Genomic DNA, 12,047 nt, shown 5'->3' with positions numbered 1-12,047 from the left:
ATCTTGCCTTCTCCAGAATTTTTTCAGCAGCCAAACACCGGTGCTGTGATAACATGGCAGCATTCAGAAGATTTCGGCCAAGGAGCTTGTAGAAAGTAGCTCTTGACCAGACTGCATACTGCCATCTGCGATAGAGCTTGGTGATGCACTAAATAGGCGAGAGCTATACTCTATATTCTATTCCAAGGAAATAAATGTAGCTGTCTGCTGTGGAGCAATGCTTCCTGTCGCATACCATGCAGCTTGCCCTGCGGGCAGTTGAAAAGGATCTAGAAAGCAGGCTATGGATTGATGAGACTAGTAGCGGTGCGTGCAGCAGCTTTGCAGAGTACAATACAGGAAATTGTACAAACAGTGTATACTGGCAGTGCATGTTCACTAGATGAAAGCTTGGAATTACCTGCAGCTGTTCGAAACACTGTGAAGAGTATACAAATTCTAGGTAAGTTTGGAGAGGCCTACTGCCTGCACACATTTGCTCTGTGCACCTGTAAGTGTTCTTTGGCCCGGAGGGGCGGCGATTGGTACCATTATTCAAATATGTACAGGTCATCCTTGCATTGTCGTAGAGAGGCAAGACTTCCCAGTCTGCTGCAATGCCCGCTTTACGAAGCATTAGGCACACTTTACTGCTTTATGCCCTTGACGCTTTTTTCATGGAGTCATTACTGGGACCCCCAGCTTGAACGGGTGTGTAACTGAAGCCTGTAGCTGTAGAAATCTGCAAGCCATTAGTCAAAGCCAAGCCATAAAGAGAACGCAGAAGCCATGGTAATACGAGCTGAGAAGGGGGAGAGTGGAGGGACATTGTGGCTCTTGCCAGGCCTTTAACTAAGCTGTGGCCTAGTTTTGCGTTGTTTTTTTTTAATAACATGCAAAAAGTCTTCTGTATGGTGTAGTAAAGCTGCCAACTAGCCTGCATAAAAACCTGATGTGCAAGTTGACATCTACATCAGTGTCAGATCAAGCAAGACGGGAGATATCAAGCAAATCAATACTACAGTGCAGCTGTCGGAGGTTAGCCAAATCGGAGGTGTGGAGCAGCAAACCATATCATTGCAGTGGTCTGCAAGTGGCCACGCATGTACTTGTTTTGCCCAACAATTTTATTCTTATACTACACTACCGTTTATGGTATATTAACCCATTTTTCCATTGCATCAGTTCGCTTGATAGTAAAGTCTCTTCATGGCATTGTGGTGTTTCATATTAAGATCAGCCTGTAGACTATAAGAGCTCCCCATGAAGTCTGCTTAGCTCGAGATGCGCTGAGCTTACCATTTTTACAGAGGAAACAACACAATTAAAGTGGACGCGACAATTTGTGCACTTAGTGGTGGCTTGAAGAAGCTTCTTTATTAGATGTAAAGCACAAGGAACATGAAAACGGTGAAACCTCTAACAGTGTCTCCGCTAGCTGCAGACCCATTGTGGCTTGTGTAGCATGTGGTGTGCTAGGTGCCAAGAATCCAACTACTGTGGCATGGAAGACAAATCTGTTCATTTAATCATGAGGTCCTTGGCTTTGCGCCACCAAATGAACAAAAGAAATTAATTGCTCAGAAGATGAGTTTATCATTCTTGAGTGCAGTGGATGCTGGTCATTCCCATATGAAATCTTTCTACACCCGCCCTGTTTTTTAAGAGCTCAGTTGACGGGCAGCTTTTGAATTGAGACTCTGGAGTCATGAGCCATATTGATAATGGACTATGAAGGTAATGCTGCATACACTTTTGCAATCTTAAATAATTCATTGATATCTACTGCAGAAGACAATGGATGCCTTACGCAGTTCAGTCACAAACAGAATAATGATCGGAAAGAAGTATATACACAACAGAAAAGCCTAAAATCGCCTACTTCTGAATATCACCCGCACAATGCACAGGCAGATTTCACTTATTTGTGTGCGCCGAGAATCCCAGACTGCTGTAGCACCCATTCAGGTGTCACAGCAACAGCTGCGAGCATGTCATCGGTTACCCTGGAAATAAAAAAACAGCATTAAAGCCTCATTTTCAGTGCACTGCATATGATTTTAGTTTTGTGGTAGGAGAACTTTTATAAGCTTGTCAAACTGATTGAACAAATGGAGAAGAGAAAAATGACTCTGCCTGTTACTCATCATCGTCATCAACCTGACTACGTCCACTGCAGGGCAAAGACCTCTCCCATATCTCTCCAATTAACCCTGTCCTGTCAACTGCAGCCACCCTCTCCCAGCACATTTCTTAATCTCATCCATCCACCTTACTTTCTGCTGTCCCTGCAATGCTTGCCTTCTCTTGGAACCCAGTCTGTTACCCTTAACGACCACCAGATATTTTGCCTTGCCGAATCCCATTGTATCAAAATGTAACAAGTTTTTAAGGGTATAACTGCCATTCTAGGCCTTCTGCGCCAAATTTTCACCAACTTGAGCTCTGCATCCACACTGTAGGGCTCACTCAGATTATCCATTTCCAAGCTTACCTAGATAATAAACAAAAACTGCCTTCGTAAGCATAGAGGATCGCTCAATATTAAAAGGGAGCGCATGGCTGCTGTGCATCGCGACTGCTGATGAGAGCTGGTGAGAATCTGCAGCATGGTGCATGCCCAAAAACAGCAGCCGGCCATACTTGCTGCAGGTGCTCCTTTGCCACTGATTTGCACACACTCTGCGGCAGCGCACCACGAAGTGCAGTGGCCTCGCGCTCCCATGTTCCCTTTCATATCGAGTGACCCTGTACATATACACGGCATTCGTGATGGCCGCACAGGTATGCGAATAGGTTATCCGCGTTATTCAGGTGAGCATAGAAGAATAGAAAGGAGAAGAGGAAGCCGTAGACAAAAAGGAACGTAGACTCTATAAAATACAAGAGCTTCTATTCCCAACTGGTGGTAATGCAGATTTTTTTTTTCTTTACACAGAACTGCACTAGCTCGCAAAATGGAGGGCATGCTCTCAAGCTCTCATTTGACACTCTTCACTCATTTGAAGCTGTACAGATGTATGCAGCCTAGGTAAACCATCTTCAATGTCATTTTGTAGTACTATAAACATAGCTGTGCTATGTCAGTGCATGTTAAAGAACCCCAGGTGGTCGAAATTTCCGGAGCCCTTCACCGCAGCGTCTCTCATAGCCCGAGTCGCTTTGGGACGTTATACCCCCATAAACCATATTCACCCCAATTACTAATATGAACTGGCCCCAAACCCCAATAGAACTCGCATTCTTTTTGTATGCTAACAACGGATACTTGGACAGTCAATAATGTGCTAGAAAAAAGCAATGAACCAACCACAACAATCGAATGAGCTGACAATGTGTCAACCTGGCCCCCTTCTCGCTCATTGTGAGCTGTGCACTTTCTCTTGCTTCAATACCTGGTGTCGTGTAGTACTGCGGTCAGTATTCAACGGTTTCATGTCACATGTGAAAAAGGAAATATCTGGTCTTATAACTGTAGCACCCTCTCCGTTCTCACCTCGATAATGGCGTCGCCTATGCCCCACAGTGACCGTCATGTCCCACCTCTTGCAAACAAACCAGTAAAGCTCGTCCGCATGCTTTTGAGTACTATACAATCCAAGCTTGCTGCACAGATGTAGGACATAATTTCTGCCATTGCTTTCCCTCCTCTATACGTTGGCATTCTGCCTGTGAGCATCTCGTGTAGTAGAGAAGCAGTGTCACTATACTGGGAACAGCTACAGTGAATCCCATGACAAGCCCTTACAAGCAGCTCTACTGTAATCTACATGGCTACAGTTTATTGCTACAGAAGTCTGCAAGTGGCAAAGTGATGGTGAGATAACAGTGTGTTGTATGAAGTTTACCAGGATGACCTACACTTCACATGAAAAATACAAATATGATTCACTACTGCTATTGCTACGGGCTGTCAACTTTTTTAAGTTCTTACTTTTCTTTTGACTTTTTATGCTTCTTACGGGGCCGTTCCACTTCTGGTTGTTCAACTTCTACTAGCTCCACAGTTGAGTCAGTAAAAAGTCTGATACCTGCACAAGAAAAACAAGTCGTTTTCACACTCGTGAAGAAAAGTTTTCCATGAAGAAATCTGGAAGTTCACTTACCCACGCTTTCATCGTAATCCTGGACATCAACTTGCCTATCAACTATTTTGATATGCCTGCATACAGAAAATGTGCAGAAAGTGGCTCATGAGCATGACATACCTGCACACGATTTGTCATCTGAAGAAGTGTTCAAGGTGTGTAGGGCTTAAGTTGCCTACCGATAATGACAAACTGCATATGCTAAACATGGAAACTGCACAGGATGGATGACGTTAGGGAGGGTGTACAAGAAAACGTACACAATCCGCTGTGTGTGCCTTTTGCCTTCTAGTCCTGCTGTTCTTAGCTGCTTATGAGCGAGCATGTGAATTCTGGCATGCATGCTTAGGGCTAAAAATAACTCGAAGCTCATAGAATGTCCTAGAAGAGCATTATAAGGCTGTCATGGAGCACTCTGTTCGACACGCCGGCGCAATAGTGATTACCATGTAACCCCAAAAAACAGGCCCCATGTTCACGAATGCAACACGACAGCCAGATAGATGTTCGGCCGCGCAAGTCAGTGGATGAAATGTAGATCTGATTGTCACAACCCGATCCCAGATTACTGAAAATTTGAGGTTTCCTCTTTTGCCAGCTTTTGGAAGCAACAGTGAGAAAATTCAGCCAACTAGCTCGCTGACAGTTTTGTTAGATACAAGCGAAGAGGGCCATATAACATTACGCAAACTTATGTACCTTGTTTTAAAGGGCGCATATGCACTAGAATCCATAGAAGGGCGAGTTAATCAACAAAAAAGAATTAAAGAATTAGGCACTTACTTGTCAAGGCTACTCGAAAGGCTTTTGGCCAAGTACTGTCTGCACTCTACAGACAGGTCTGTTATACTAGTACCATGATCGTTAGATGCGTCCAAACTTCCTTGAAAGCTACATGAAAATTGGAATCACTTGAGTATTTCACCAGCAGTGAAAACGAACAGCAAATTTCTCGTAGCAGGCATCTTACCACTTCTGCGGCTTTTTATTAACGATATCTTTAGCAGTGACGACAGCTTCTCTCAGCCGTTCATCGCTCTCATCCGAGCTACTGTCCGACATATCTTTACGTAATGAATACTATAGTACGACTAAGATCATATCAGCACTGAGTGTCATCCCTGCATTCGATACACATCATTTATCAACGTGTTGTCCAGTTCACTTAAGCGCAAACGAGTTTGAACTACTTTTCACCGCGACGGCGCGACGGCGACGTCTATCACGTTTGGCTTCGGCCCGGCTGCGAACGGGAAAGAACTTGCTGAGCCAAAACAGCTGACGCGACTACACGAGCTGCACTTAATGTATTAAGTATTTAACGTTAATTAGAAATTTTTTCGAGCTTTAGAGCACGTTTTTTTATTACAGCTGGTATGATACAATTTATTTTGGATTTTTTGGATCAAGGCGACGAATCCAGCGCGACATAATCGGATCATAAAAACTGCAAATCGCTGTCAAGGCAAGCCAATCCAGCTCGTTCGCTCGTTCTGCTCGAGGTCGGCGCGAGCTTTACTTCTCTTCCGTGTCGCCGGCGTACCGGCTGCTCGACCTTGGCGGTGCCGTTTGATACGATGCCCCCTTTTGCGTAGTATTCTTAGGGCACACGAAATTTCAGCCCCTAACCGTGACTGCTGTAGAGACAGTCTCCCCCTGTGTGTCTCGTTTTCAAATGATGACGTGCGAAACCGCGCTTCCTACGTCTTGCACGTCCAGCTGTAGCAGACGCGTTTGAGTCACCCGCAACGCATCCGCACCGTTTCACGGAAGAAGCTCCACACGACTACGAGGCATGGCGGCAACGAAGTCTAACAGGCCTCCCGCGGACATGCACAAGTGGATGTCGACGGGCTCGTTGTTCCTCCCCTACGGTACTGCCGAGGACTACGCGCAGGTAGACGAAGATGTGCCCGACGGCAGAGCATGTAATATGGTGAACGCGTGAGTAACATTTTGGTTTTATAACGCGTTTCCAGCCTTTCGTAATGCGCCTTCGACAAACCAACAAGCGAGCGGACGCAGAAAGATTGGTTAACTCTTGAACTGTTGCATGTATACGCCGCGCGTTGAATTTCAAACTGCGCTCTCGTGCGTAGTACAGCGCGTTGCTGATAACGGATCAAACGATAGTCGCTGATGCGCTCATTTTTTGTCGCTTCACGCTGCTATCAAGATGCAGTGACTCAGGTTAACCTTTCTAACGATGCCGCTTCGCGTTCTCGACATTTTTTTTTTTTTTTCATTCATTCGCGGGTATCTTGTCTCGGCCGACATCCCTCGGGTCTGTTTTCGCTCTCTGCTCCCAGCCAAGGCCGTGGAGTCGGCCGATGCGGACTGTGTCCTTGAGGGGGAAAGTGAAAAACGCGCTGTCGCTTCATGACAGGACACGTGCTGATCGCACCTTGCACGCTTGTGGCGTTGGGTTACTGGCCTGCCGCGGCGTGTTCATCTCGGCTGTTGTCAGCCTATTCCAGCGCCGGCGCTTTCTGGGAAACATACACATACTGCGCACGCAGAACGCGCCGTGGCGACATGGACATACAAGCATTGTGTATCAATCTGCGTAAACTGTCGCTCGCAACAAAGAAAGGCGCTCTCTTCTGCTTTTTGCGGCAACGTTCGCCGGCGTTTTTATGCGTACGGCTGTTGGTCCGTCATCCTGCAGTCGCCTCTTGAATGGTGAAAGGTTGACGCACAAACACCTCCGCACTCCCCCCTCCTCCCCCCACACAAGGTAACGCAAGGAGGGGTTCAATGCTTTTTTTTTACAAGAAATTTTGCAACTTGCAAGAGTGCAGACAACAGTTTGCAACACATTTCAGCACATGCTGTTAAGATTAAAAAGTGCTTAAGACTTTCTTCCTTCAGAAATGTCGTTTGGTAAGGAGCCAAAAAAAGTCCACTGGAAAGTTTGTTTATATATTGTAACCTTTTGTTAAGTTTGTTTCATACCAACAAGGAGAATGGAATTATGTGTGTATTGGAAGGGTTGAAGATTGTGTATGCTGGGATGAAACACATTAACAGCAGCTGGTTCGCAGGAAATTGGTAGGAAGTAGCAAAAATTCATTTGCTCGTGCACATTGAGGGGATTCGCAGCTCACAAACTTTAATGAGGTATGTGCGGCCTTTGCACCTGTGCAGCCCTGTAACTGCTCATAAACGCTGTGCAGAAAGGTATAAAAGTTGCATTGAGCCATAAATGTTCACTGGGAAAATTAAGGCTTCAGTATTTGTTCAGGAAGTTGCGTGTACTTACTAGCAATTAGAATAAACAATTACTGTGTGGCTTCGTGAAATGCTAGCTTATGAATTACTTTCTTTGAGCTCTCTAGGAGCAGCTGTGTATTTTTGTTAGCGCCTTCAAAATGTTTGTTTTAATGTGCATTCAAGTAAAGATGTGGTCAACTTTTTTTTATTCAGTGATTCTCTGGATTTGGACACATTCAAGGTGAATGAAGGCCTATCCAAGTACAAGGATGCGCTAAAAGTGCTTATACCTGTCCGTCCTCACTCCAAGTGAGTTTTCTGTTCTTGAATACTGTACAGTTGTGATTAGAAGGCTTGGAATATGTAGAGCATGCGCAGCCATCTGTGAATGAACTTATCTGGGTGCATAGTTGTGCACACAAGTAAAACATGTGGTGCATAATTAGTATTAACAATTAGCATTATTTGAATGCAGAGTGTTAAATTGAATGGTAGATGTACGTGTTAGCCAGATGATGGGGAAAAAAGTCTTCTGTAGGGGTCATGTGCAAGTGCTGTATCGAGGAATATTTTTTGTGTGTTCTTTCCATTCTTGAAATTCTCGCAATACTTTTGATGTTACCTAATGGTCTCTCGTGTCTTCTGAGTGAAACAGCATTTAGTGATGATCACAACAGATTAAGATGGAGAAGTCGCAAATGTTTTGATGCCATCATTAGAACTGGGAAGCCATAAATTTTGCCATAAAGGTGTTTTGCACAGCAGGCTATACTTTTGGTTATGAGGAACAAGAATTCCTGGAGCAATTAAATCTCCAAAAAATGGCAAGAGGCCTTGCAGCCTAGTCTTAAGAGCTGAACATGTTTTAGTTATTCTCCAGCAGTGCTGTTCAACATTACAATACACACATTTATCGTATGAAAGTCTGACGACGATGTCACTGTGCATGGCCTTTGTGCTGCTGTGATCTGCCTATGCCCCTGGAACAAACACGAAGCAATGTGCAGACTTTGAATGCCTGCACGATGACTGAAATGATCAGCAAGGTCAGAGCAGAACTTCGCAGCTGCAGCAGCAGCAATGGAAAAGTGTCTCCACATGCCACGCAGCTACTGCCTGTCCTTACATTGTGCCTGCGCCTCACTGTTTGCTTTCTTTTTTCTTTTTACAAATTTTTCTAACACACGTTTAGCAGCTGCCAGTTGTTCCTGTTGCTGAGGGAAGCGTTTAACTTCTTTTCTTATGACACATCTGTGTCAGAATTTCTCTTGCTGTATTTCAATGAATTTCGGCATCCCTCATTTTAAAGCGATTACCTTCGTTTAAAAGCTGTTTGAGACACCCTTTCAATATAATCAGCCTCATTTTCTTTTTTTACAATATATGCTGTGTATGGCATGCGCCTATATATAAGCAATCATGGTTGAATAGGTGGTCCAGAATAAGAATATATTTAAACAGGTGGCATAAGATACATAATTAGCATTCATTATTAACTACATATGGCATGCAAAAGCTGTTAAATTGTGCACAGGACTGTATACATAATAGGTGATGTATATATGTAATAGATCAGTGTGAGATAAGTTGGAAGAAAAGGTGTTTGTTGGTCCCCTGGGGTGTATAAGTTATTTTAGTTGTACTGTATTCTGCAGAGTGAGGCTGATCTGATGCATAGTGGTATAATAAATGTTTGGGAATATATGGCTGAATGTGGTGTAGTAGTTCAATGGGAGGCACATATTGAGGCTAGCTAAAATGACAGCAATGAACTTGATTGCCCTGCAGCCTGAGGTTTGGAATGCTTAAAAATTGTCAGCCAAGCCTTTCTAACACTCCTTAATGCCTTTCAAAAGCTGTCATTTTAGCCTCGAAAGTTGACCCTGGATTGTGATGTGTCTACTGTTTATTTTTACGAAGTGCTGAACCTCATTAACACAGGAAGATTAGGAAAATGGGTGCTGGTTATTGGGAACCAGCTTAGGGCCAACGTAGGCAGGCCAGTCCTAAAAGATAATTCATCGCTTGGCTTCTTTCCACTCAGGGTAGCAAGGCAAGGTGGCATTTGTAAGCTGGTTGTTGTCTGCCCTCAATGTTAATGATCCATGCATTGCACCACTTGATGTAATAGCTTCACATGGACAGTGTAGTGTGTGTTGCTCTGATGAAGTTGCTGGTGTTAAATACGCTGCTTCAGTGTAAAGTTGCAGTGAAACCAATTTGTTTTGAAGCTGAATCGTTGAATAATTAAACTGGGGCTGTATTGGAGTTTCAGCATATTCTTGTTGTTTTATGTCCTAGCCCAGTTTTTTAAAAACTAGCCATGTGTGTGTGGAGTTGGCAGTAGACTTGATGTGAATACTTTCGACAAAATTGAATATTCTAGCAGAGCCATAACAGAAAGTGAAGCTGGTTTGGATTAATTAAGTGCTGCTGTCGACAGCAGCACTTAATTAATCCACTCCAGCTTTCTAATGTTTCTAATGTTAATATATTCTGATCAGAATATATTAACATTAGAAAAATGTTTGTGCATTAGAATGGTTGAGAAGATTGAATTTGAACTTGTCACTTGGGATTTTTCTAGCTTACATGGGGAAGTGGCTATCGCAGGGCATGTTCTGGCCACAAACTTCATTGCGTGATCTAACTATGGAATCTCTATGGTCACATGTTTGCCGCATTAAAAGTTCACTAAGCATCTCGGGCAGCTTCCTGCTATGTAATGCAACTCTTTTGCTGCTTTGAGGACCCTTAACTTGTCCATGTACACAATGGGAGATTTGCAGTGAAGATGAGAACATGGACATAAGGCATGAAATGCATGAGAGTGCTGTCAGAGAAGTGATCAGTAAAGCTATTTTGTTTTATATTAAAGTACACAATGTGAACACAGCAGTATGCCAATGCATACATGACGAAAATAACGAAGCGCCGACCAAAAGGTGTTGTCAAGATGGAAGGACGTTTCGACTTCCACATGGAAGTCTTGTTCACTGATGGAAAAATTTCGCACACAAAGTTAAGTACGTTGTGCTAATCGTCGCAGGCATCTAGCGTACGAGGGCGGTAGATTGCCAATGTTACGTTTGAGCGTCTGATCTGTTGTCTGGATAAACAAAGACTCCAGATATTGGCGTGACATCCAGTTTTTCTCACGGCCGATAATTGCCGCTTCTTCCCAAGCGATATCATGCATCGTAATCCTACCTGCTGACAAGGGCAACGCCACCGTCATCCTAAACCACAGCGACTACGTTGAGAAAATGACGAAGCTTCTGGAAGATGATGGCACGTACATGCGACTCAAGCGGGACCCTACACTCAAGGTAGAGCGAGAGTTGCAAAGGCTTTTGACAGACGTCTTCCAGTTTGTTCCACCACAGCACAGGTCGTTATACTTCACGCTCCTCTGCCACAATGGATCTGCCCCTGCTTTATATGGCCTCCCGAAGATCCACAAGCCAGGCGTTTCAATGCGACCAATAGTGGATTTTACCCGCTCTCCCTTGTACCGGCTTTCAGGCTACTTGCACAAAGTTTTTTCGCCACTCGTTGGCAAGAGACCGACTTTCGTACGCAACTCCTTTGATTTTACTGAAAAAATACGCGAAATCAAGATTGACAGCGACGAGATAATGGTGTCATTTGACGTCAGATCACTGTTTACCAGCGTCCCCGTGGATCTGGCGGTGGAGGTATGCCGTTCAGCGCTTCGGGACGACGACGGACTGAGTGCTAGGACACCCATCGATCCATCGGACCTGTTGACGCTTCTGCAGTTTTGCTTGAAGAACACGTACTTCATCTTTCGGGGCACTGTCTACAAGCAGGTTCATGGCACTGCCATGGGAGCATCTATCTCGGTCACAACCGCAAACCTCACAATGGAAGCACTGGAAAGCCGCGCTTTGGCTTCGTTCGAGCCACGCCCGAAGGTCTTCCTGCGGTACATTGATGACTGCTTTTGCATAATCAAAAAGAATGCCTTGGCTGCTTTCACGAACCATTTGAACAGCATGGAAGATTCCATCCAGTTTACCGTCGAGGAGGAGATTTCTGGCCGTCTTCCTTTTCTGGACGTCATGGTGGAGCGACGTGATGACCGCCTATCATTCAAGGTGTACAGAAAGGACACGCACACAGGCCAATACCTTCACTTTAATTCAGTCCATCCTACGTGCCATAAGCGCTCCGTCGTTTCTACCCTCGTCCGTCGTGCGGAAAGAATATGCTCGAAACCCGAAGAAAAAGCCTCTGACATACGCCAAGTGCGACGCGAGCTCAACAATTGTGGCTACCCACAACACTTCGTGAACGCTGTAATACAGCAGACAACAAGACCAGCTCAGCCCGTTCGCCTACCTTGCCGTGCCCGAGCTGCAATACCCTATGTGCCAGGCGTGAGCGAGTCATTGGCCCGCGTTTTTCGTACCTACGATGTGCATATAGCTCACGTGCCTGCGTGCAAGCTTCGTCACGAGTTGGTGTCCGTAAAGGACAAGCTAAAAAAAAGGAAAAGTTTCCCGGAGTAATTTATAAAATCCCCTGCTCAGACTGCGATCACTCCTACATAGGTGAAAGCGGAAACTTTGAAAGACGGCTGAATGAGCACAAGAATGATGTCAAGAAAAAGAAGGCTTGTTCCAACGCACTGGCTGAACACGTTGAAAACACGAAGCATGATATCGCTTGGGAAGAAGCGGCAATTATCGGCCGTGAGAAAAACTGGATGTCACGCCAATATCTGGAGTCTTTGTTTATCCA

The 12,047-nt window shown here is 44.7% G+C and overlaps 2 protein-coding genes across 3 annotated transcripts in view; one reads left to right on the top strand and one right to left on the bottom strand.

Annotated features, from left to right (window-relative positions):
- Positions 1–1,337: 1,337 nt before the first annotated feature.
- LOC144120862 (uncharacterized) lies at positions 1,338–5,293 on the bottom strand. Its single transcript, XM_077653630.1, has 5 exons — positions 5,038–5,293; positions 4,851–4,958; positions 4,086–4,141; positions 3,914–4,010; positions 1,338–1,985 (listed from the first exon to the last, which is right to left on the bottom strand). The coding sequence occupies exons 1-5, from the start codon at positions 5,127–5,129 to the stop codon at positions 1,901–1,903; spliced, it is 438 nt and encodes a 145-aa protein (XP_077509756.1). The 5' UTR covers positions 5,130–5,293; the 3' UTR covers positions 1,338–1,900.
- Positions 5,294–5,526: 233 nt separating this feature from the next.
- LOC144120860 (ATP-binding cassette sub-family C member 5-like) overlaps positions 5,527–12,047 on the top strand; it is a 38,410-nt gene continuing 31,889 nt past the window's right edge. For both annotated transcript variants that reach the window (XM_077653629.1, XM_077653628.1), the window contains exons 1-2: positions 5,527–6,011; positions 7,494–7,589. In XM_077653629.1, coding sequence (XP_077509755.1) covers positions 5,863–6,011; positions 7,494–7,589 — 245 coding nt within the window. In that variant the 5' untranslated portion in view covers positions 5,527–5,862. The remainder of the gene's footprint in view (positions 6,012–7,493; positions 7,590–12,047) is intronic.

Source organism: Amblyomma americanum, chromosome 2 (genome assembly GCF_052857255.1).
Source record: "Amblyomma americanum isolate KBUSLIRL-KWMA chromosome 2, ASM5285725v1, whole genome shotgun sequence".
Lineage (NCBI taxonomy): Eukaryota > Metazoa > Arthropoda > Arachnida > Ixodida > Ixodidae > Amblyomma > Amblyomma americanum.
This window is presented reverse-complemented; position numbering and strand designations above follow the sequence as displayed.